Below are 27,453 nucleotides of genomic sequence, written 5' to 3'. Positions count from 1 at the left end.
TACTTTGAATACTGCCAATTGCCTGCATTTATAGCCTTCTTTGTCCAGTAACATAGGATGGCACTGTTTTATGGCTTGAATGTTCCAGTCAGGTAGTAGGTGCTGAGCATGTAGATCTTTCCCACCATATTGATACCATACTGGGAAATCCCAAAAGATCATCATGTCTGCTGTGTAAAATAGTGTAAGAAGTTTGCATACATTCCCAATAATATGGAATTGCAGCAAGGGCAAAATGCTCCTTAGATGTCCCTAGATGAAGGTATGGAGGAACACTCTGTTAGAGCTGCCTCAAATACTTGCTATTTAATTTTCAAAAATAAATATCACTTTGACTCTGTTGCCTTTAGCTGACATTGCATCAAGATTTGATTTGTTCTGCTAAAAGTGAGTCCGATCAGTTTCTATTTGGACAGAGTCAAAAATATTTACAAAAAAGTAAAATACCTACTGGCTTAAAGAATTCAAGAAATCTGTGTCTTTGCTGTTATCTGAATATTTGTTTGAAAGAGTTAATCAACACACTGTGTTAGAATTTTTATGACGTAGACAGGTATTTCTTCATGTGTTTGTGCTTACTAAATGTATGCCATATCAAAGTCTTTCACTTTGCTTATTATTAAATACATAACGCTGTTAAATGTTTTGGGAAGTGAAGAATTCATAGAACAATGTTTTGCTGAATGTATTTTGAATGCTGCCAGGCATAGCTCCTGCTGATCTTGACACTACCTTGCTGAGCTTGAAAGACTAACCAGCACATCTCTAGAATAGAGATGTAGCTTGTCAGAAAGAATAAAAATAGTGGGTTTCTCATAGTTGGTAGCATTTGGAAAAAGAGCTGACTATAAAACATTTTGGTGCTTTCATTCCCTTTTAAGAGCTACATTCCAGCAGTAAGGTGATGGGATGTACAGCTCTTCTGGCTCATTCTTCAAAAGTGCCAAGTATATCAGGACCTTGTTTTATGTTTCCTTGACATATGTTTCCTGACAGATAATTGGGCAGATCTTAGACAATGAACCATGTCATATAGATAAATCTCTACTTCAGAAGCACACAGTCCAGAATGTCTACCACTGACTTCTAAGATATTATTTAAAAGGAAAAAGATTCATAGTCTAGCCCACAGCCCTGGGATTTTCTGATGGTCTTGCATTCAAGGTTCACCCTGTTTAGCTGTTTGAGATCATCCAAGGTCAGCTAGGTAGGAAAAAAACAGAAACAAAGCAGCCATGTACACACACACACACACATGGAAACAGCCAGGATGTGCCTGGCTTTTGAGATGCCATGCTAGCCTGGATTCAGTTGCTCCCATATGTTGCAAATCAGCCTTTTTGGAAGCTTTTACACAGCCCTTCTGAATATTGGAAACTAACAAGGGTGAGGGTTTTAGTTGAAAGCAGCTCTTTTTCTATTTTAATTCTAGACTTTTATATTGATTTCAGGATAAAAATATAGCCTTTCTATTTTGCTTTCCTAAGCTCTTCTTTTCCTGGACTGTGTTGTCAACAATGTGAGTTATTTGCTATTAATCCCTTACTGCTGTCTTAGCACATAATTTTTTTAAAGTTAGATAGTAGCTAGAGAGTGAATAAAGAATGGAATCATGCAATAGAAATGGCAGAATATGACTTCTATTAATACTGCTTTTTTGATTATCTGTAATTTGCAGTAATCACAGAATAGAGCAAAAGGTACATTACATACTTTTTCTGTTAAATATGTAGGGATAATGGTAACAGTAATGACAGATTGCTTCAGATTTGAACTCTATGTGTTGTATGTAGATTTTAACTAAGGATTTTAAACTGTTCTTCTAACTAGACTTTCTGTATTCATTTGCAGGCAGCTGGGATTAGATTTGGTTCCAAGAAAAGAATATGCAATGGTGGATCCAGAGGAAATCAGTATTACAGAGTTGTACAGATTGGTAAGCAAATAACTCACTTTACCCCAGTTCTGTTAAGTTGGTTGAAACTTCCACATTTGCTTAGAGGACAAGGATAGTCTTTGCAGTTGCAACTCAGTCAATAAATTTGGATTGGGCGGTTGGTACATGTTCTCTTCTCTTTTGCTGCCTCTTATCATTATAGACACATTCTAGAGGGCTGTTGAAATTTATCCAATTTATTTCGTTCCCAATCCAATGACTTTAGAGTTACTCTGACCACAGCTTGGAAATACAAGTGAATAGACCAAGAATGTGCAGGAATTCTGAGTGCATGTGAAAAATTCTCCTGCACATGGGATAGATTACTGGTGTAATAAAATACCTTTAATGAGTAAGAAAAACATTAGTAAATGTCCATTGCACCTAGTAAAAATAGGAGAAGAAACTATATGACATTGGACTGATATCTCTAGAATGGAATGAGGTCGATGATGTTTTAAAATAAGTTTTTAAAAAGAACCTCTTTAATAACTCCCTAATCTCTTTGTTCTTGACTACAATCCCATCATTTCCAAACAGCTTCTGACCCCTTTAGGGAAAGAACTACAGTAAAGTTACCATTGTCTATTTATTTTTATCTACATGAAACAATGTTCAAATTTAAATTTTTGTGTAATGTTTAAAATATCTAGTGAAGATCAAAACGGTCCAGATTCGGATATCCGTTCAGTTGTGAAGCTTCTCTGTTTGCTGTGGGTCTTTCTCTCTCCCTGCTAAGTAATTTACAAGATCGCCATGCAGAAAGAAAATCAGTTAAGTTACCCTGAGGTCTCTGAGAAAGGGTGGTATAAAAATGTAATTAATATGAGATGTGAAAAAAGTGACCTTCGTGTTTATCTGAAATAATGATTGGCTACTGAATCTAGAAAAAAGGTCTTTTCCCATACTGCTTCACAAGAAAACTGATGAACACCTTAAAATGTTTGATTTAAGCAATTACAATTGGTTGACAAAAATAGCAAGAAAACACCTCTCTGTACGTTTACATTTCATGAACGAAAACAAGTGTCATCTGGCTTGATCTTTGTGCGGTATTCTATACGTAGATGGAGCATCGTCATCGCAAGAAAGACACACCGGTCCCAGCAAGCAGCCACCACCTCTTTGTGCAGATGAAGAGTTTGATGTGTTCCAATCTGGGAGAAGAACTGGAAGTTATCTTCTCACTTTTTGATAGTAAAGAGAATCGGCCAATCAGGTAGCACTGCCTTTTTCTTGAGGAATGCAGAAATGTACAGCTTCATCACTTCTTGCTTTTACTTGGATAAAAATGTCATTTTGACCTTTTAACACCAAATCTTAGGATGTCCATAAATATGGTCCCATATGTATTTCGTTGTTGTTGTTGAATACTTTGCATCTGGCTCAGGGCCACTGGACATGTGGGTTCAATTGATATGTGGATATAGAACATACTTATTCACCAGATTGGAGAGCTCAAAAGTGTTAACTAATGGAGGCATTTGATAAAGACAGGGATGTTCACATAGTGCTTTAAGCCATAATATATTTTGCTTGGTTTCTATTTAGAATGAGCACAACCATTGTGGCTTGTAATAGACGGTGGTTTATGACCTAGGATGCTAATAATGATGGATTGTTCAATAAATAATGGTTAAATCTAACAAGGGCTTAGCATGATGTGTGAACTCAGCTGTATTGTGGCTTGAGAAACCTGGTAAAATAGTAAATTTCCCTTTAGCTCACACCATAGTTTCTATGGAATAAGCTGTAAATAAAATGGATGCGGAGTTTATAATCTGCTTAAATATTGCCAGTGACATCACTGATGATAATGCACAGTTTTTTCTCCTACATTCACGTAACCTTTTCCATTCTGACTCATATGTTTTTTATTAATTTCTAGGAAGGGTGTCATATTTCTTTAAAAATTAATGGATGGCAAGGAAATAAAGTAGAGAAGCAATTTTGAATAGTGTCATACTTTTTCCATTTTTTAATTATTTTTTAATATGAGATCAGTCCCCCTCAGCAACTGAGCACATCTCTTCATGTTGAGATTCTTTCTTTTCATGCCAAGCAAAATTAGCTATCCTGTGGTGGCCTCCTCTCTTCCTCATAGCAAATGAGCCTTGTTGAAGTGAACCAGAGTTTTTTCAAATGCTAGATATGGCTGGGTAATGTGGTTTCAGAAAAATGGGTTGCAGTTTTTACAACTTAAACCCTGGAGTAATAGCAACCATGAAGATGAGTGTGGCTAATCAGAGGCCGTAAATGGAATGCTATTGCAGCGTTTATATAAATCTGGCTATGTGCTATCATCAAAGGCAGGTTAAGTTATGGTAAGAACAAATCAAACCAATGAACATGGATCCTAGAAAACATATAGTAGGATGCAGTCACACAAAATACTAGGCTTGGCTAGCTGCACCTTGCCAGTCTCCCTTCTTTTTGGCTGCTATACCTGTCCTTTTACAGTGGCTGGATGGACCGCAGCAGCACTTGCAAGGCATACATAGCTACTTAGAAAGCTGTGCCTGGCTGTCTCTGCAGGGACAGCCACTTTGCTTCTTTCCCTGGAAAGAGACATACCTGCTTTATTGGATAAAGTAAAGGCACTTGATAGATCAAGGAAGCCATGGTTCCTCTTTATTCTGCATTGGCCAAATGACATCTAAAATATTGCATCCAGTTCTGGGTATTGTAGTTTAAGAGGGATGTTGACAAGCTGGAGCATATCCAGAGAAGAGCAATCAAGATGATAAAGGTCTTAGAAGGAAAAACTTAAGAGGAATGGTAAGAGGTGTTCAACAGTGGCAAAGAAGTGGGAGATGTTTAAATAGAGGCAGGGTGTTCATCTCTAGAGACGCTGTAGTAGTAGATTCCTGTACTGGACAGGGAGTTGGACTAGGTGGTCTTTAAATTCCCTCCCAACCTTTACATTCTGTGATTGATTTGAACGCTTTGCATGGTTTCATTTGATACTATAAAACCCTTTTTTAATGTCTGTTTTATTTACTGCCAAGTTATAATTTTTCTCAGAGGTATAAAGCAGTTATTAACTTTGCATCACATGTAATGAAAATAAAATAAAATATGCAGATTATTTGCTGTATGATGCACAGGTTCTTTCCTAATGGAGGGGATTATAATATACTGGCATGGTTTGCTCACACAGAGGAAGTGAATAACTACTGAATTGCTGAAGGAATATATGAAGGAAGAATGAATAAGTGGGGGGGGGGAGACAGAAAAATTCATGGTTGGGTAGGATTGGCGATGAAAAGTTTAAAGGGTAAAAGGTGATATATGAAGCAGTCTATGGACAGAGAGGAAGTGAATTTCATTTGCAAGAATAGAATGGTATGGAAAGGCATAATGATTAATGTAGGTGTAAACTACATTTAGTTAAATTTTCTTTTATTTACTGCTTTTAAGTTCTTTTGCCCACTACTTCTCACTCTTTTTCTATGCTTTGTTTATCCTTAAAAGGATTAGTAAGATTGGTATCTATGTATGTTCATGTTGTAAGACAGAGTATCCTCAGTTTACCTTTTAAAATCACAATTCGGACATAGTTATATGAAAAACAGTGAAAGGGATTTATGTGCTCTTAAATTTCATGACTATAGACTCCTCAAATCAATTCAGTAAAGTAAAGCAATCTTTGTTCTTTTCTACAAAAGAACTGAAGGATCCATGGTCATAAAGACATCATGTCTGTTAACCTTCTGGTGTGACAAATGTAGTTCTTTTGAATTGAATATTTTGTGTTATCAGTTGGCTTGTGGGCAGATGATATAATATTTGTTTCTCTATGCTTCCTCAGAATAAGGATGGAAAAATACTAACATTATGAAATATAAATATATGGATGTTGCCTTTAATAAAGTACCAATATATATATAAAATAAACTGCTGTTTGAACCTGAAGACTTTTTCTTTGCTTTATTAACTATCAGTAAAACTATACTGAGGCAGTTTAACCTCAGATTGCTGGGAGGCTCAACTGTAGTTTTTTTCAGATAAGGCAGATTCTTTAATCAAAGCAATATTGATCTTTTAAAATCCAATCTTGAACACATTCCCCTTATCTGCGAATTTTCAGAATTTCCACAGGAAGCAAAGTCAAAATGACATCACCATAGGCAAGAACTAAGGTTATTGATAGTGGCATGGTTTGATGTTAAAATTATCATATCCATAGTGCTTTTTAACATTTAGCATAGGGTAATCGTTTTAGTGTCTGCTGAGACACTAGAAGTAGCCCAAGAAAGAAGGAAAGCAAAAGGCAACAGCGATAGGGGGAGATATGCCCAATTAAATGCAAAATTCCAGAGGTTAGCTAGAAGAGATAAGGAATTATTTTTAAACAAGCAATGCGCGGAAGTGGAAGAAGACAATAGAATAGGAAGGACAAGAGACCTCTTCCAGAAAATTAGAAACATTGGAGGTAAATTCCAGGCAAAAATGGGTATGATCAAAAACAAAGATGGCAAGGACCTAACAGAAGAAGAAGAGATCAAGAAAAGGTGGCAAGAATATACAGAAGACCTGTATAGGAAGGATAACAATATCGGGGATAGCTTTGACGGTGTGGTCAGTGAGCTAGAGCCAGACATCCTGAAGAGTGAGGTTGAGTGGGCCTTAAGAAGCATTGCTAATAACAAGGCAGCAGGAGAAGACGGCATCCCAGCTGAACTGTTCAAAATCTTGCAAGATGATGCTGTCAAGGTAATGCATGCTATATGCCAGCAAATTTGGAAAACACAAGAATGGCCATCAGATTGGAAAAAATCAACTTATATCCCCATACCAAAAAAGGGAAACACTAAAGAATGTTCAAACTATCGAACAGTGGCACTCATTTCACATGCCAGTAAGGTAATGCTCAAGATCCTGCAAGGTAGACTTCAGCAGTTCATGGAGCGAGAATTGCCAGATGTACAGGCTGGGTTTAGAAAAGGCAGAGGAACTAGAGACCAAATTGCCAATATCCGCTGGATAATGGAAAAAGCCAGGGAGTTTCAGAAAAACATCTATTTCTGTTTTATTGCCTATTCTAAAGCCTTTGACTGTGTGGACCATAACAAATTGTGGCAAGTTCTTAGTGGTATGGGGATACCAAGTCATCTTGTATGCCTCCTGAAGAATCTGTATAACGACCAAGTAGCAACAGTAAGAACAGACCACGGAACAACGGACTGGTTTAAGATTGGGAAAGGAGTACGGCAGGGCTGTATACTCTCACCCTACCTATTCAACTTGTATGCAGAACACATCATGCGACAAGCTGGTCTTGAGGAATCCAAGGCTGGAGTTAAAATCTCTGGAAGAAACATTAACAATCTCAGATATGCAGATGATACCACTTTGATGGCTGAAAGTGAAAGGAACTGAGGAGCCTTATGATGAAGGTGAAAGAAGAAAGTGCAAAAGCTGGCTTGCAGCTAAACCTCAAAAAAACCAAGATTATGGCAACCAGCTTGATTGATAACTGGCAAATAGAGGGAGAAAATGTAGAAGCAGTGAAAGACTTTGTATTCCTAGGTGCAAAGATTACTGCAGATGCTGACTGCAGTCAGGAAATCAGAAGACGCTTAATCCTTGGGAGAAGAGCAATGACAAATCTCGATAAAATAGTTAAGAGCAGAGACATCACACTGACAACAAAGGCCCGCATAGTTAAAGCAATGGTGTTCCCTGTAGTAACATATGGCTGCGAGAGCTGGACCATAAGGAAGGCTGAGCGAAGGAAGATCGATGCTTTTGAACTGTGGTGTTGGAGGAAAATTCTGAGAGTGCCTTGGACTGCAAGAAGATCAAACCAGTCCATCCTCCAGGAAATAAAGCCAGACTGCTCACTTGAGGGAATGATATTAAAGGCAAAACTGAAATACTTTGGCCACATAATGAGAAGACAGGACACCCTGGAGAAGATGCTGATGCTAGGGAGAGTGGAAGGCAAAAGGAAGAGGGGCCGACCAAGGGCAAGATGGATGGATGATATTCTAGAGGTGACGGACTCGTCCCTGGGGGAGCTGGGGATGTTGACGACCGACAGGAAGCTCTGGCGTGGGCTGGTCGATGAAGTCACGAAGAGTCGGAAGCGACTAAACGAATAAACAACAAATCGTTTTAATGCGTTTGCACTCATAGCATTTCCAAGTAATATATATTCTCTCTCCCACTCTCTCTCCCCCCCACCAAAAAAAGAGAAAATACTGAATCAGAGTTAGTTTCTGTGTTGATAATTGAAATAGAAGACAGAATTGCAGATCTGTAAGGCGCAAATACTGGTGTTGAGTGGGTTTCTGATTTGAGCACAAAAGGTGTTTTGGAGAGTATGGGGATGCTCATAATAATATGAATAATACTTCTCTATAAAAGTACACAGCCTCTTTTAAGAGATACAGATGGGTGCTATGTCCCATTCCCATACTCCAGTGCTTTATGGAATGAAATCTAAACCATTACGTGGTCCTACTATAAATGACTTGTTAATGAGGAAAAGTATTGATCAGTAGAATATAAAGCTAAGATCCAGAGGTTGAAGTTTTCTGTTGAATACATTTTCTTTGATGAGAATTTAGGGCACGAGAAGGCATGTAGTCTATGGTATGTGGAATGAATGCAGCCCTCTGAAAGTGTATTGTGGTAGTACTGGAGCCATCTGCTACTGAAATTTAGTGGCATCTCAAAGTGTGCTAGTTATACTTTCTGTAGTTAGAATGACTGTGTTTGTGTTGCAAATGGAGGGAAACACAACATGGTACTTCTTTTCTTCTCAGCTGGCATACTGAAAAGATTATTAGAAAATAGCCCATATAACTAATTTTTTAAAAAAGGGATTGAGAGGCGATAGATAAACATATAGGTTGGCTAGCTTAAAATCAGTTTCAGGTAAAATGGTAGAAATTATTATTAAAGGAAAATAATAAAGTATTATTTTACATAGCAAGGAGGCTTACTATAAAGGAACCAACTTGTCTTCTACAAGGGTAAAGCTTGCCTCACTAACCTTCTAGACACTTTTGAGTCAATGTATATAAAGACAAATGACTCAATAAATATTTGGACTTAAAAATGTCTTTGGCAAAGCAATTCCACCATGAGAAAAGACAATATTTTTGGCTTGGAATAAACGTAACTAGGAAGAGACATGATTGAAATAAAACCATGCATGTTATGGAAAAGAAATTTGTGTCATTTTTGCATAAAGTTAAAAATAGTATTCAAGAGTTAGGATACAGTCTGTGACAGACATTTCAACAGATTGAGGGAGAAGAGACAGGGCTATTGGGTCATCTTTGAAGGTATGCCAGCTGGTTTGTGATTTCCTCAGTTGTCACTTTGCCAGCAGTTGTTCCATCATGCTCTTTGAACTAGAGTGTGAACTTGGTTTTTCTCTCATTCCTCTTCATTCCTATCCTATCCAGGCTATAAAGCTGGGAATAGAATCTATCCTGCTATTGATATTTTAAATCAAGCCATTATCCTCCTCAGCTAAAAAATGAAGATATTTTAAGTAGTACTCAGTTTTTTAGAAGCTCTGGTCTGGATAGAGACCAGTAAAGTGCTTTGATGTTCTATCATGAAAACCTAATATTGTTGTGTTTTGTGTCAGAAGTATTATAACAGAGAGCCTCTCGTAGGACCAGGAGCTTGAGATATACATCACCTTAATTGCTGCTACCCAGGTCCAATGTAGAAAGCAAAAACAAAGGCAGGTGCAACTTAGTTCTGGATAGAACTTGGCTTGCTTGAAAATGTCCACCTGTGCAACACTGAAATCTTGGAAAAGGCATTCCCAGTTGATGATGCTATTTCCTGTAATGGTAGCTGGTTGATATAATTTAGGCTCCCCCTCCCCCATTATAACCACTCTTCAGTCATTAAAAGGCATTTGTCTGATGGGTCTAATGCATCAGCAACATATGCTTCAAGCATATGTTACTTTAATTGGAAAGAAAACCCTAATTTTGGAGATCATTAACATTAGACTATTATCGTTCATGTTTGTCAGACTCAGCCCAGGAACAACAAAGAGTCAGTCCATTCAAACTCTAGTTCTTTATTTGCTCACACCGTATAGACAGAATCTTGCCAGACTAAAGCTACTCTACCTAACCTAAGGGGAAATAACCTGGGAGAGCTCTAGGGCATGGCTATTCTGAACCTCTTTGTTTTCTTGCCATTACCTCCCAGACTGTGCCTCTGCTTATCTCCTCCATCTCCTTGGAATGTGCTCCCTCCTTCCTGAGAGCCAGCGGTATGGCCAAAATCCACCACTTGTTTTAGTCCAAGCTACAGAGTGTGTTACAATACTGCTTCCACACGGACTGAATTTTAAGAGAGAGATCTTGCGTGTCACAAGTTCAGGACAACCTGAGAAACTGTATTGATTATGCTTGCTGATAGGTGCCATGTTAACTCAGTGTTATTTTAGAAAACCTATACAATGATGACCACTTGAAATAGTTATAGTTAAAATAAAAGAGTTATAACTTATTTTAATTTTTCCTTAAAACGTATTTTTGTGGGGGCAATATCATCATACTGTAGGAATATCATACACTTCCCTGATCTTTTATATTTTTATACTGGATTCTTTTAAGAGCATTCAAAAATGGATTGCAGAATCCTAAACACACTAACCACCCAGAAACAGTTCAGTAAAGCCCTTCTATAAAACTACTGGCACACCATGGAACTGCAGTTATCTAACAGAAAACCTAGAACTTAGTTATTATCTACATTGCTCTGTGTTAGGTTATACTAGGATATATGAAGTGGCTTTTGCTTGCATTTTGTAGGAAAAAAAATATTCACAAGTGATTAAAAGATAAATACATTTTCCCCTAGTTTAGAGAGATACAGGCTTGGAAATTCTCATTCATTGCATGTAAAAGATGTTACTAAGATAAGATGTTATGCTCTCATGTGTATGTTCCAGATTTCTAGCAATATAATAAGAGTTGCATTATAGTTGACTGACAGTTCTTGGTTCCTTTGGTGGCATTTCCTTAAATGAACATCCACACATCATCCATGTAAGATTGATCATGGCTACATAAAGCTCATTTTCTTCCATCTCAAAGAGCTAACACTGTTGGTTTGGGGTCTTCTGTTTAAAACTTGTTTTTTTATTTATTTGGAGTTCTGAAGAAATTAGGTCATTCCCATTCAAATATTTTAGCGCATTATTATACCCCCATTTTAGAAAGATTTTTTTTTAGAACCACATTGATTTACATGATTGCTTTAGTTTTGGCTGGAACTTAGGATATGACTTCTTAAGAGCCCTGGTCATTTGCTTTCAAGAGTAAGAAGCCAAGAAACTGAAGTGAGGAGAATGAATCATGGCTAACATACACTGTTAGACATTTCTCAGTGGCATTAGCTTTGCCAGCAGTAAATTAATCTGTTCTCCAACTGTGGGATTTCTTACATGCTCCAGCATGAGTCCAATCCTGTGAACCTAGGATCTGAATTCAGTGTGCCAATGGAGGAAAAGCTTTGGCCCTCAGGGAACTGTTTTTGATTATCTTTGTTAGGTGATAGGTGTACTGATATCTGGAGGAACTTTTGCTTGAAAAGCAAGGCCTTACTTCGAAGGTAGCATTTCATGAAGATCTGACCACAATGAAGTCACGTAACAATTTTTTTAAAAAAATTTTTTGATGGTGTCTCCAGCTGACAATTAGAAAGAAAGAAAGAAACCAACAATGTTGAAATGGTTACCCAACATTGTTTTAAATTACTCTGATTACAATTCTGTGTTAACTTTCCTCAGAAAAAGTAAATGTGTCTGAAGTCACATATGGCCCAAATACTTTGAAGGCAGTGTTTTGCAGTTTTTGTCACTGTGATTCCCACTGTCCTAGAAAAATCTCAATAAGAAGAGAGGAAGAGGGTACAGATTTGTGAAACTGGGTATGACTTGAACTGTGTACACTGTGGAACTTCTCCATTCAGCCCTGGTAGAATGGAATTGCCTAAATGAAAACAGTCTTTGACTTTTTATAATGATTTATAATAACTGTCCTGTTTAGCGACCATTCAAAGTGATAATGGCATTGAAAAAGTAACTTGTGACCAATCCTCAGACTTATGACTGTCACAGCATTCCACGGTCACATGATTGCCATTTGCGTGCTTCACAGCCAGCTTCTGACAAGGAGAGTCAGTGGAGAAGCCAGCAGTAAAATCACAAATTGCGGTCATGTGATGTCTCACTTAATGACCATGGCTGATTCACTTAATGACTGGCAGAAGTGAGGTCATAAGCCCACCATGGTTGTGTGATGTCTCGCTTAACCATGTCATTTAGTGACAGAGTTGCCGGTCCCAATTGTGGTAGTTAAACAAGGACTACTTTTAGATTCTTAAACTTTTCAAGATTATGGGATATCAAATACACAGACACACACACATACACAAGCACACACACACCTACAGCCCTTTGAGGTAGGCCAAGTTAGGAAGCAGGCACTACAAGAAATACACTTTATAGATACAGGCTATAATAACAGATTTCAGCCTTTCTCCTTCCCCTTCCCTCCTTCTTAAAGATAGTCAAGGTAGGGTGGCACAAATTTAAGGTTTTTTTTTCACGCTATCTTATTTTCCCAGACCAAGGTCATGTTTTGCTAATGGTCTCTGCATACCTTCTCCAAGATATGCTCCTCTACAATTTATGTCTGCATCTCTTCAAAAATGACAATGAATGCTGAAATAAAACATGTTAATACCACAATTAACATTCCTTACATTTAATGTATCAATTGTAGATGAATGGATGAGCTTGCATATGACAGCATATTTCTTCAATAAGAAATGAGCTTTGTGAAAGAAAATCTTAAATTCAGAGAAATTCCAAACAAATCACTTTATTTCAATATTTGGCTTGGTGGTAGTGAGTGATGAAAAATGCTAAGCTAAAAAAGCCAAATCTCTAGATATAAAAATGGAATTTATTGGAAAAGGGAAAGATTTGGAAAGCAACAAAAAGCAACAATCAGACACATACATTAAGAAATTTATTCCCCAAATAAAACCAATATGGTCAGCCTAGTTAAACTAGCAATTTATCCAGGACCCCCAAGCAAGGACAATTTTTATGCAGGGAGTTATGGACATAAGTGCTCAAATTGATTTGGAGCTTTTAGCCAAAAATAGATCTTTACTAACAAAACAAATTTTCAACCTGAAAAATACCTTTCTATGAGTCTGCCCCAATCTTTAAGAAGGACTTTTTCCAGAGCAAGATTTAAGTTGTTGGATTCAATGGCCAAATATGGACGCTTTCACAACATTCCATACTATGAGAGAACTTGTATATGTGGTTTCCCTGATATTGAAAATATTTTTCATATCCTGTTTAATTGTCAACTATATGCATCTATCAGGCTTCAATATCTATCTCCACTATTGGAAAGAACTGCGTACTGCATACCCTGGAGAAAATAAGACAATCTAAAATTTGGGTCCCAGTACGCAGTTCTTTCCAATAGTGGAGACAGATATTTAAGCTTCGTAGATGCATATAGTTGACTACACACACACACACACACACACACACACACACAGTATATATAGCCTTGTGTGGCGCAGAGTGGTAGGCGGCAGTATTGCAACTGAAACTCTCCCCACGTCCTGAGTTCGATTCCAGAGGAAGCTGGATTCTTGGGTAGCTGGGTCAGGTGGACTCAGCCTTCCATCCTTCCGAGGTCGGTAAAATGAGTACCCAGCTTGCTGGGGAAGGTGGCGACTGGGGAAGGCAATGGCAAACCACCTGGATACAGTCTGCCAAGAAAACGTCGTGAAAGCGGTATCCCCCCAAAGGGTCAGACATGACTCAGTGCTTGCACAGGGGACCTTTCACCTCAATAATATATATTGCATATATTGTATGCAATATATTGCATATATTGTATGCAGAATTGCTATATTCATATTGAAGGCTGGGGATTTAAGAGCCCAATATATTGAACAAATTGGGTTACCCTGTAAAGGCAACTCTCTCATCTGATTACTGCCTCCTTGTACTGTGATCACATATGTATGTATTTTGTTTTATTATTGTATCCCTTTCTATTATTTGATTATGCTTTGTTTATATTTTATATTTTATCTGTTTTAATTTTATCTTGCTGTACTGATAAGGTCAATTCGAATAATCAGTCCAATCAATCAATTAATACATAGTTATTTACTACCTCTTTTTAGATGATCTTAAATTTCAACACATGTTCATTGCAGAGAGGAAACTTTTGAAAGAGATCAAGCTTTAAGGAGCACTATTATTCCATATCAAAAATTAGGGGATTATCATTATCCCATACTAGTCTTTTGTTCGTTGTCCTACTTCTAACAGATTTATTATTCAGTATAGAAGTATCACATTTCTTTCTTTTTAATTTCCTCATATATTTGCTGTTATTAACAACAAAATAAATCAGGGACTTTTTACCCCATTAGCATTACAACAAATGTCAGTTGTTGTATGAATGTATGTATGTGTACACACATGTGCATGTGTGCGTGTATATACACACACATACACACAGAGTAGCCCCCTCTTCCGATAGTTAATTTGTATTCTGTGGCCACTGAAATGGTTGCAGGGAGTTTCTATACATACAGTCTCTGTTAGGTTTTTCCTGAATATTCTTTACCCTATTTGCAAACTGCTTCAGCAAAGGATCGTTACCTTGTGGTGATGCTGGAGCTTGAGCACCTCAATGATGCCATGAGCTAAACTGTGAAGGGCCACCCAAGATGGGAAGGTCATGACAGAGAGGTCAGACTAAATGTGATCCCTGGGGAAGGTAATGGCAACCCACCCCAGTGTTCTTGCCGTGAAAACTAATGGATCAGTACAACCAGAGATATGTCGGTATACCATCGGAAGATGAGACCCCCAGGTCAGAAGATGGTCAAAATGCTACTAGGGAGGAACAGAGGATGAGTTCAACTAGCCCCAGACGTGATGACGCAGCTAGCTCAAAGCCGAAAGGACGGCTAGCGGCCGACGGTGCTGGCGGTGAATGGCGAATCCAATGTTCTAAGGATGAACACACCATTGGAACCTGGAATGTAAGATCTATGAGCCAGGGCAAATTGGATGTGGTTATTGGTGAGATGTCAAGATTAAAGATAGACATTTTGGGCGTCAGTGAACTGAAATGGACTGGAATGGGCCACTTCACATCAAATGACCACCAGATCTACTGCTGTGGACAAGAGGACCACAGAAGAAATGGAATAGCCTTCATAATTAATAGTAAAGTGGCTAAAGCAGTGCTTGGATTTTGAACTGTTCAAAATCTTGCAAGATGATGCTGTCAAGGTAATGCATGTCATATGCCAGAAAATTTGGAAAACACAAGAATGGCCATCAGATTGGAAAAAATCAACTTATATCCCCATACCAAAAAAGGGAAACACTAAAGAATGTTCAAACTATTGAATAGTGGCACTCATTTCACATGCCAGTAAGGTAATGCTCAAGATCCTGCAAGGTAGACTTCAGCAATTCATGGAGCAAGAATTGCCAGATGTACAAGCTGGGTTTAGAAAAGGCAGAGGAACTAGGGACCAAATTGCCAATATCCGCTGGATCATGGAAAAAGCCAGGGAGTTTCAGAAAAACATCTATTTCTGTTTTATTGTCTATTCTAAAGCCTTTGACTGTGTGGACCATAACAAATTGTGGCAAGTTCTTAGTGGTATGGGGATATCTAGTCATCTTGTATGCCTCCTGAAGAATCTGTATAATGACCAAGTAGCAACAGTAAGAACAGACCACGGAACAACGGACTGGTTTAAGATTGGGAAAGGAGTACGGCAGGGCTGTATACTCTCACCCTACCTAGTCAACTTGTATGCAGAACACATCATGCGACAATCTGGGCTTGAGGAATCCAAGGCTGGAGTTAAAATTGCTGGAAGAAACATGAACAATCTCAGATATGCAGATGATACCACTTTGATGGCTGAAAGCGAAGAGGAACTGAGGAGCCTTATGATGAAGGTGAAAGAAGAAAGTGCAAAAGCTGGCTTGCAGCTAAACCTCAAAAAAGCCAAGATTATGGCAACCAGCTTGATTGATAACTGGCAAATAGAGGGAGAAAATGTAGAAGCAGTGAAAGACTTTGTATTTCTAGGTGCAAAGATTACTGCAGATGCTAACTGCAGTCAGGAAATCAGAAGATGTTTAATCCTTGGGAGAAGAGCAATGACAAATCTCGATAAAATAGTTAAGAGCAGAGACATCACACTGACAACAAAGGTCCACATAGTCAAAGCAATGGTGTTCCCCATAGTAACATATGACTGTGAGAGCTGAACCATAAGGAAGGCTGAGAGAAGGAAGATCGATGCTTTTGAACTGTGGTGTTGGAGGAAAATTCTGAGAGTGCCTTGGACTGCAAGAAGATCAAACCAGTCCATACTCGAGGAAATCAAGCAAGACTGCTCACTTGAGGGAATGATATTAAAGGCAAAACTGAAATACTTTGGCCACATCATGAGAAGACAGGACACCCTGGAGAAGATGCTGATGCTAGGGAGAGTGGAAGGCAAAAGGAAGAGGGGCCGACCAAGGGCAAGATGGATGGATGATATTCTAGAGGTGACGGACTCGTCCCTGGGGGTGCTGGGGGTGTTGACGACCGACAGGAAGCTCTGCCGTGGGCTGGTCCATGAAGTCACGAAGAGTTGGAAGTGACTGAACGAATAAAGAATAACATTTGCAAACTGAGATTTTCCCAATGTGACTTTACAGTACAAGCAGCAGCAGCCTGCATTTAACTGTATTGAATAACTCCATCCTCTATAGTATCTGTTTTTGCATTATAATAATGCAAGGAATTGACTCAAATCATGAACCCACATATTCCACCTGCACTCCTTAAATTATGGGAATAAAGAGACAAGTGTGTGCCTTATATATTGTCAGAGGTTCATGCAGGGCTTAGGAGTGCACCTTTATCAAATTCAAATTCTCACTCAGGAGCTAGTAGTGAAAAGACATGGGCAAAGCTCAGATAAGGTGCTTTACTGCAGATAAAAGAAGTCCTAATAATGAATATCAGCAATTGTAGACTCATGCAGTCACACTGTCTATTTATTTAAAAAGTCCCAGGCTTTGAATCTTGGATTTCTTTTGCTTTTAGTTTCTCAGTTTTGGATATGGAAGATACCTTCTCAGTCCTTCTATACACCTGCACAGTGTTTTTACACTGTTTGAGGCTCAAACCAACATACAGGGAAGAATTTATGGCTTAGTTTTTACTGATAGATATTTTCCTATGAAAGGATGGTTCATCTGGTTCATTGTAGATTGAAAACCTGGAGAGAGGTAAAAGTGGAGAATGTTAGATCTTGATGTGCAAAGAGTTAGAACTAATATCTCACATTGCTGCTACAATGAGTTTATGTATCCATCCTTTACTACCCCCAAATACTACTAGTACATTCTTGTGTCCTCACTGAGAAGGCTTTTACACTGGTGCAGTGTAAAAAGTTAGTGGTGCTGATGGGAAAATTGAATAATATCCCCTATCAAGATTGTTTATGCATATGTTCAGATACTGACTTGAATCAGTTGCACATGAACTCTTGAATTGCCCAATTCTTGGAGGTCAGAACTAATCTTTCCCCTAACTATAAACCACTCAGGCTGGTCCTAGCAGGCAATTGCATTTTTTACTAAATGATCCAGTATTTTGAATTTTCTGGAAAAGTGGCCTAATTTTGCACTATAGCAATTGCCTTTAGAAATAAGTGGACCTGAATAAAAGCTAGTTATACTTGATTCCCGTTATGAATTTTAGTTGAATGCTTTGCATTTTAACTGTGATATTTGATCTTTGACCATAAATAAATAAAATAAATAATGTTCTTTTCTGGTGTCAGGTTCTTTGTTTCTGACCTTGCCAGTTTCACCCTCACATATGTAGAATGCAAACGTGTTTTCAGGAATCTTTGACCTTGTCAACAAGTGATTTACAACATGCAGCTTAGTTATAGGCATGCTAGAAAATATAAGTGACCTTTAAACAGTACAGATGTGTTCTATATAATGCACCTGGACCATAAATTAGGTCAATGTTCTTGCAAGCTGACTTGCTTCCTTTTAATTTTTGCCATTGCTATATAGAACAATGATATTTATTGTTGTTAAACCAAAAAATAGAAAATGCTTGCTATTTCTCTTTCAGACTACTTTCTTTAATCATAGGCAATCTTCATTCTATTGTATTTTATTCAAAAATCCTTTCTATGCTTATATTTTATGTAAGCCATTAGTTTTAACAGTTGCCAGACATCCTTAAGAGCTTTTGAAGTATACCTCAAACTTCCCTGAGGACATACATTTCTCTCTCTCCCTCACTCTCCTTGAATTTCTATTACAGGAAAACATACAAAAAGATTATACAGTTAGTTTCACATGGTGCATCATTCACATAATTTCATCACTACACCAGTCTTGTAAAGTATTTGGTTAACATGTACATCTAAACAATATGAAAGGAAGAAAGAACTGAGCTGACCATTTTGTGACCTGTGGCTTCAGTGTGAGTTCATGGTTATAAACTTCTGCAAATTGGAAGCACTTACCTGACCTTGGCTGATTTCAGAAAAGCTGTAGACTGATCAGAGAACTCACAAAACTTTCTGAAAGTAGGCAATAGCAAACCAGCTATTGTGCAAAACAGTGTTTAGAAGTTGAAGCTTCACATTTGCAATGCATCATGTAAGTACAAGCACAACTCTCTTACTAAAATCATGGTCCCATTGATAGACACACAAACCCTTTAGGGATGGTTATGCTTTTATGTATGTTGTTCATATTTCACACATTTACTGTGAGAAGCTTGTATCAATGCAACAGGTGTGCAAGCTGTAATCCATCAGGTTTCTACCTGAGTGGTAGCTCTGAATGTCAGGATTCAGCTGAAATTGTGTGTGGTGTGGTGGTATCTTCTGTTTTGTTTACTAACTGGCAGGTAAGCTATTTCTGGCAGCTTTTTCAATAGTGTCAGGAACTGTAGCATAAGCAGACGTGATTTATAGAGCGTGAAAGAGGAGATAGGTAGATAGACTAGATTCCATTTGGGTTGGAATATTTGAATACGGGGCATTTTACTGGAAAATATTGTGAGCATTTTGATGTTATTTGTGATATAAATGTTTTATGTAACAGATGTCTTTAAGAGAAGCCGGATCTATCCTGTTGTTTTGGTAGTGTAGAAGCAGTCTTTTGTGTAAAAAAAAAAAAAGTGATTGGAAATAGGAGCTGCAAAATTGATATGAAAGAGCATTAGGTATATTCCATACCAGAAATACACTGTTGTTTTAGTAATAGAAGCAAAATATTAATATTCAAATCCATTACTGACTTCTTCCTAATCTCTTCTGGGGGATCTTTCCTGTTTCTCTCCCTAATCATGGCATTCAAACCAGACTGGCATAGCATATTTCAGCTGTCATGTATTTAGGCATCTTAAAGAAAACCAAATGACATTACTGCAAAGGAAACAACTTGTTCTTTCAGTTAAAATCATCTTGGGAAGAGGAAAAGGTGATTCAGTGTAGAGAATTACAGAAGAAGAAGCATTTGCATTTTGTTTTGCTCTTGGGAGTTTTATTCAGAGCTTCAGCACCACATAAGTTAAGAATGCAATCCTGCACCCAGTTACTGGAGCAGAGTTTCTCAACCAGGGTTCCACGAGAGGTCACTGGGGGTTCCCTGGGAGATCACAATTTATTCACAAAATTATTTCAAATTTGGGCAACTTCACATTAAAGAGGTAAGTTTCGGTCTTTATTTTTAGTTTAAGAACACTGTTAATGCATATATACAGGCCTACACGTGAAACAAATATAATAATTTTGTAACTTCTGGCCTATGCTTCAGCCTGAATATGCAGGGATTCCCCGAGGCCTGAAAAATATTTCAAGGGTTTCTCCAGAGTCAAAAGATTGAGAAAAGCTAGGAGAGCAGCCAGTTCAGCAGTAGTTACTTCTGATTAGAGAGATAAGGATTCTCTTTTGATTTCCCCCTATCTCTCAGAAATGTAGTATTGTGGAAGAAACAATGATCCACTGTAATATGAACCAAAGCAATGGAGATCTGAAACAGGTTTTTTTTTTTTTTTAATATACCCCAGGATTGTGGGTGTCTTGGGTTCATTTTTGGATGGTTTTAGCACAGGCAGGACAAACAAGTATAGGTTTCATCCTCAAAGGATCTGTTTATTGCCTCACAGATAACATTGGTAGTGCTTACATTTTAATAGCACAATCTTTTCACCTAGTCCTATAGTTAGCTTATACCCAGATATTCTTCTATAAGCTTTTTTCTTACCGTATTTACGGAGTTTTCTGTGTTTTGTCTTAGCTTCTGGCTACAGTCTGTACTTTTATTTCTGACTCTGCTCCTTTAAGGGCTGTAAAGTTTTTTGTCTTTGTTTTTTAAATTCCCTTCCTTTCCACAGTCTCTTTACAAAGAATTTTTACATACTGTAATAATTTCTTTGTCTACTCACTAGGAACTCTTCATGTCCTAGCAGTTCTGTTTATTTCTCTCTCGTTGAGATTGCAGATGGGTGCGTCACCTTTGAGATGGAAGATGGACTGTAGACTATTTCTCCTTACTTGCACATAACTCTCAGGTCTCAGCTGACACCGATTTTTCTGTCAATCCCTCTACTTATTTATTTACAGAATGTATATGACTGCCCAGTTTGGTTATTGTGACTCTGGGTGGCTTACAACAACCAAGGAAAACTTAATAAAATAACATCTTGAATTAAAAGCTAAATGATAATTAACAAATGACCTGGCTCACGTTCATACCCCTTTCCAAATGGGATCTCTACTTATTAAGTTATTATGGTCTGGATATTGAAAGGTGACAGCCTAAAAATGTGACAGCTGAAGCATTTTTATCCTGGTTCATCATTGTAAAATTAATATGCTCAACAAGCATGATAGTATCCATGTTTACATACAGATCTGTGTGTTTGTGTCTGTGTTTCCAGAAGCATAGTCAAGGAGAGTAGGTAAGAAGTGTTCACAAAACTAAATATATGAAATTAGTTTCAAATTGCTTTTTTCCCCTAAACATCAGCTAAGTGTGAATATTTTAATGACCTGACACTCCCAAAATTTGTACTGTACATCTGTCAGAACTATTGCTGAGGAACCTGAAACTTTCTAGAAATTGGATTCCATTACACTGCATATTGTCCATTTTGTACCCCTGATCCCATGGCAACAAAATATTAGGACTAAAGTGTTTTTAATTCACAAATTGTATTGTACTGCTTAGATCTGGTTTCTAGAGCTGGATTACTGGTGATTGATTATAAATCATAATCAAATACCTGAGGTGATTCCATTGAAAAGCATTTCAGATGGTTTGAAGTTCTTTCTGTGGTGATAGATACTTGGCCATTTATCTCTTACTTAGCCATTGTCATCATTAGAACTTTTTTTTTATATGTTCTTTAGTGAACGAAGAAATTTGAGGCTCACTTGGCTGAATTGTTTGCTTAACCCAACCTGTGAGAGACTACTGTGTCACCAATTCCAACAAAGTTTATAAATTGCCTCCAACAGATATCATGGTACTATGCAGGGGTTTGAAGAGAAAAGCTCGAATCTGCTGTCTGCTCAATAGTGTACAATAATTAACATCAATATTGGAACATCAAATCAATTCTAGGCATGGTTGATGTAAAAGTATTATTTGTTGTTAAGAACTGAGATGGGTGATCTTGAATTGTGGATCTCTGTAATAGGGCTTTGTGTCATGCTTTAAAAAAAAACTCATTGCCATGAACAGCACCAGGTGTCTATATACCATATTCATTTCCCATAATTCCCTTGGTATACCATTGCCATAGAGACATTGTGAGAAATTAAATAACAGTTGTCTCTACAGCTGCTACATAAGCCCTTAAGATCTGCTGATAGAAGGAGTCGTGATAGAGGGCCATGGGCTTATTTGGTATGATTTAGTTGGCCCAAGAGCCTGTGGACCTAATGTGTTTATGTAGCAATTGTAGAAACAGGATCCTATCAAATCTAGAATTTCCCCCTCTGATGAACTTTTTCCCCATGCAAGGCTAAGAGTTGTTCCTGTCTTTCACATTAAAGAATTCATCTGCCTATCTGCCTTGGATTGCAGTTTGGCTTTTTCTGGAAGAATTTGACTCTTGAACAGTACTTTAGAGCAAGTTACTTTGTCCATCTGACCTTATCAGCATGAAAATCACTTTCCTTTTCTGCAAACTCTGACTTCCCAGCAGACTCTGAATTTTGACACCAAAGGTTAGAACCTGGGTAGAAAATAAAATGTTTCAAATATCTATGAATTTCTAATATGGAATGTGAACTAATTAAAGGATTTCATCAGAATGTCAGTGTCAGGAATGCAGTCTCCATTATAGACTGTTCAAACTTATGGAAGCTTGGGAAAGTATACAAGATACAGCTGTTAATATTAGCCCTTTTATTCTGCCTTTTAAAAGACTCGAATAGATGTTCCGGCTGCTATTTTTACTGTTGCATATGGAAAAGAACATATGGGTGACAAATCACTTGCCCTTGAGAAAAGCTGAAGAAACAGCTGAGAAAGCTTAGTTTAAAAAGAATGCACAGAGTGATCTCTTATTTATGGCAAAATTTTGAAATAAGATGATTAGAAGGCACAGAAAGGGAAGCTTTGTTTATTCCCTAGTTTATGCATTTAACCCTGTCAGTATTTTTTCTGTTGATTGTGATTTCCTCTGATAGCAGCTTAAAACTGCATGTTAAGTTTCTAACTGATGCTATTAGGTAGAATGTGCTATTTTGAACTTTTTCCTCTTTTTTGTTTTTAAATGCTATGAATGCCACATTACACATTTTATCCTGTACAGAGCACAAATCAGCTGGAATGGGAATGGAATTCTTAGTTAAAAAAACAGAGCAAATAATTTTAAAAAACCTTTTTAATTTTTACTTTTTTGTTTGCTAAAACAAAATTTGGACTTCTGACCCGAGTATCACAATCAATTTTTATCTAAAATGATTTTGTGAATTATTTGTCCTTCCTTTTCCTCCTCACCATACAACTGTGATTTGTTGCTGATTTGGGCTAAAAAAGCAAGTATTATTTTTCTACCAGTAACCTTATAATATAACGATGGATGAACCTTTGCTGAGGTCCTATGACAAATTATCTCTTAAGTTCAATAACATTTTAGTTGCGAAAGGAATTTAAAATAATTCATTGACTTAAGCAGCAACTCTTCAATCATGAGAAATATGATTAAGGAGTTGCTGCTTCATTCAATGAGTTATTTTAAAGACCCATCTGGCTTTGATTCCATGTCAGTGGATCTTTCACAACCTCGTGGAATTCTGCCTTTTTACCTAGAATGAGCTGGCTTTTGAGGCAAAAGGCTTAAAGTTACTCTGTTAAATAGATGAAAAATGGCAGGTTTTGCATCGTTGTCCTGGAATTTTAGAAAAGATTGCTTTGGAAACAGTGACAAAAGTGTATTGTTTACCCAAATGTACTGAATAGTTTCATTTTGTTTTGTTTTGTTTTGCTTGTGGCTGTGACAGATAAGATTACCTCACTGTTCCAATTATACCATAATATTTATCTTACAGTGAGAGATTCTTTTTAAAACTGAATCGGAATGGTTTGCCAAAATGTCCAGAGAAGCCAGAAAGATATTGCTCTCTTTTTGTGGTGAGTTGTTTTATATGTACTTGTCCCCATTTGCTGTATTTTAATGAGTTAAAAAAGATTTGATTCCTTATTCAGTAATCCAAATGCATGATCAGAGTGCAGGCAATAGAGATGTATCAGGCTAATATCTAAGAGGTTTATAAGAACAAAACAACATAATAATGCACTTAGCTGTCCATTTGGCCTAGTATCTCTGTACTTGTGAGCAATTTTATATTTAGCTATGAAAGGCACAAAGATAGCTTTAGTGTTTGCTTCTGAGGTGTATTTTAGCTCCAGAATTAAAGAAGTCTTTTGCTTTCCAATATGAAACATGGTGTTTAACATTTCAGTGAGACTTTGTGATAAACAATTTCTAAATTACGTTTTAAGAATGAGCAGAATGGGATCTATTTTCATGGATAGAATCACATTGTATGGTTTAATATGAGTCACATCGTGATTATTTACATCAGATAAACTAGGACTCCATCTAGTTTAAAAAAGCTGGATGGTACTCATGGCAGCACTATAATAAAACTGAAAGCAGATAATAAGCTTTTGATGCTCATGGCTGCAACCTTAACTACACAGTGGGACTTACATTTGCTGGAAGCATAGAACTGAAGTAATCATTCCAAGATATCTAATCCAGCTCTCTGATTTGAAATCTTGAGTTAATGCAGCTTTGGAGACTTGAAGACCTCCAAAGACGAGATGGCTACATGACTTACATTTTTGAAATACTCTGTTAAATTTTTACTAATATTTCTCTGAACCATGAACAGATATATGTACAAATGTGGTGTTAATCAATTATATTTGGCAACTCCATATTCCATTGTTTCTTGATTGATACTCAGTATCTTAGACAGAAGCACACTTAGACATTTTAAATTGTTTATATCAATAAACAATAATATTCCTTAAAATAAGTATCACATGATAATTTTGGATTGTTCTGATTCTTCACAGGATTTGGGAAGCAGTGAGCTTAGGAAGGACATCTACATTACTGTGCACATTATACGCATTGGTATGCATATACTAATTTCTCCTGCTTGTTCATAGAAGATGCTAGGTAACAAAAGAAGGAAAAGCTTTTAATTGTACAGCAATTGCTGTTGTTAAGAATTCACATGAATATATTAAACTTATTACTTGTCAGTCTCAAACCCTTTTTAGGGCAGATGTAAACAAACAGTCTACTACCCTATCAAACTACAGGAATGAGTCACATGAAAAGTTATTATTACTATTGTTATATTACTACTACTACTACTATTCTTTTAAAACACTGAATTGTTTGTATAGGCAGACAAAAATGATTAAATTATCAGCTAAGCTACTCAGGAGGATTTTATTTCTGAAATCTTGTATTGTCCTTAAATAAGAACTCCTGTAAGATGGTTGCATAATAAGATAGTTGCAGGAAGATATAATATGTATGTATGTTTGTGTGTTTATGTATGTATACATATGTGTGTGTGGACTATGTAGTGTAAATCTATGCTTAGTTTGAAGTTTATGTTTCTAGAAATGTAGCCATGAATGTTAAATAGAGTAGTTAGTATTCTGTTGACTACATTTCTTATTTGAGTTGCATCTGTTCAGTCGCCTATGGTTTCTGTCTTGCAAAGCCAAGAATAGATCCTGGGGATGTTGCTTATTTCCATTTTACCACAGATAGATTCCAATGCAGTTTTAAGGGCAAGGAGCACAGGTTATTTTAAAACAAAGAAGATGTGACAGCAATGATCAAGCATGTAGTCCAGTGTTTCTCCATCCTGGCAACTTTCAGATGTGTGGACTTCAACTCCCAGAATTCCCCAGCCAGCCTTTTGTTGTTCCATAAATTTTGTAGACTATTAATAAGAATGTGCCTTTTGTTGCTCTGTAAATTAAATAAATACCTCATGTGGATTTAAGACAGAAATTGAAAAGACAGAGCACATGGGCCACTGACAATTTGTCAGAATAGTAGAAATAAAATGGAATTGTGGCTTTCAACAACATATAGGTGGAAATAATCACATGTCTCCATATATTTTTACACAAGAGATAACTTATAAAAATGTTCCATTTTACTTAAATCCTTGTTGGTTATCCTAAGAATCTTTTGTTTGTAATATTTTTCCTTCCTTGTTTTTCACCTCTTGTTTTTATTATTTTGCATATCTCATGTTTTTGGCGAGAGCAAAAAGCAACAGGTTGATTATTGATTTAGAAGCCCCACTAGAGAAAAATAGATTGTAAATTGAGGTTCAGTACTTGGTAGCCAGATTAAAACTGTAAGATCTGCAGCATAGTAAGGAATGGATACAGCACCATGGATAACTCCATGACTTCTAAACAGTTTACTTTGATAATGGCAAAATCCCAGAGTTGCCTAATCAGATGAATGCCTATTAGGGCCCGCATACCTAAGCTAACATTGGAAGGAATATATAAGGTAAGGACTTTGGTATCATGTTTTTTTTTAATCTTTTTAGATTTTGCTCACAGAAATATGAGAGATCTGAATTACTAGCTTCCTATATGAAAATTGCTAATCTCTTCTCCTGAGAAAAATTTTAGCAAATATATGCAGTTGGAGCTTAAGAAATTTAATGCTTGTTCCTCCTTGATGTCAGTATTAGGGAGGCTTATAGGGAATTGTGGATGCTCCTAATAAAAGTCAAAGAGAGTGCTAGCTCCACATGGGTTTAATATAGGCATTTAATGTAGGCATTTTTCACACTTCTAGAGCAATTCCAGAAGGCGACAGACTGAAGGTGTTCTTAAATATGTTTACACAGTTGCAATCCAATAAGATTATTAAATTAACTACAGGTGGTAGCAGATTTTTTTTCCTTCTGCATACATTTGGAAATATGCTATTTAGTGTCTCATGTTTTTTTCTTTTATAATATATTTTGTTTTGACAGGCCGAATGGGAGCAGGTGAAAAGAAAAATGCTTGCAATATACAGTATCGACGACCTTTCGGTTGTGCAGTCCTCAGTATAGCAGATCTACTGGCCGGTGATACAAAAGATGACCTTATTTTAAAAGTATATATGTAAGAATATAGATATTTGTAATATATTACAACATTATTTGGGAAGAAAGATTAGATCACATTTTATCAATGAAATATAATCCATGAATTTTTTCCCCTTTCAAGTGCCTATGGATAAATGAATTAATAGATTTTTATCTTAAACTATATATAGAAATGCATACTCCCTTGTAAAGAAAATTAAGAAATTGTGGCTTGTTCTGGACAGTTATTCTGAAAGACACATATGAGCAACTCACTAAGCTATGCAATCCTATGAGATTCTGGCTCCAGCACATTAGAATCCTAGGAACCCATCCACCCTTCTGATCAGCCATCAGGTGGGGGTCATGGATCAATTGCAGTTTTGACAGGGAACAGCAATCTTGGTAACAATTGAGAAGAGACTTCTCTTTCCATGTTTCCCTACCATCTGTAGCAAGGATTTGCTAAGGATTATTGAGTATAAGAGATGAGGTTAGTAAGATGATAACCATCACAGCTCAGACAGACAGAACAACTGTGCAAACATAGAATATATGCATTGCAGTCCGGAGGTTGAGAAAAGAATGGGAAGTTTCTACTTTTATCTAGTTCCTGAATGTGGGTTGAGTTTCTGGAAGAGTAAAGATTCAAAGCAGTCTGAAATCTGACACTGGTAGGAAGAGAGAGGCTTTAATCTTGTCTTCCCTCCAGGCTATCCTTAGCAAGTCTGCTACAATACAATGAATTGTATTGATTAGTCATCTGACCATAT

General features: G+C 37.1%; 1 protein-coding gene across 1 annotated transcript in view; it reads left to right on the top strand.

Annotated features, from left to right (window-relative positions):
* The window catches only part of DOCK4 (dedicator of cytokinesis 4), a 231,448-nt gene that overhangs the window by 93,069 nt on the left and 110,926 nt on the right, over positions 1-27,453 (top strand). Inside the window, exons 7-11 of the mRNA XM_063309433.1 lie at positions 1,852-1,936; positions 3,004-3,155; positions 23,597-23,678; positions 24,633-24,693; positions 26,585-26,717. Of these exons, the coding sequence (XP_063165503.1) occupies positions 1,852-1,936; positions 3,004-3,155; positions 23,597-23,678; positions 24,633-24,693; positions 26,585-26,717 (513 nt within the window). The remainder of the gene's footprint in view (positions 1-1,851; positions 1,937-3,003; positions 3,156-23,596; positions 23,679-24,632; positions 24,694-26,584; positions 26,718-27,453) is intronic.

The sequence above is a fragment of the Candoia aspera genome, chromosome 7 (assembly GCF_035149785.1).
Source record: "Candoia aspera isolate rCanAsp1 chromosome 7, rCanAsp1.hap2, whole genome shotgun sequence".
In the NCBI taxonomy this organism is placed as follows: Eukaryota; Metazoa; Chordata; class Lepidosauria; order Squamata; family Boidae; genus Candoia; species Candoia aspera.
The sequence above is the reverse complement of the archived record's forward strand: the minus strand, read 5'-3'. Positions and strand labels throughout refer to the sequence as shown.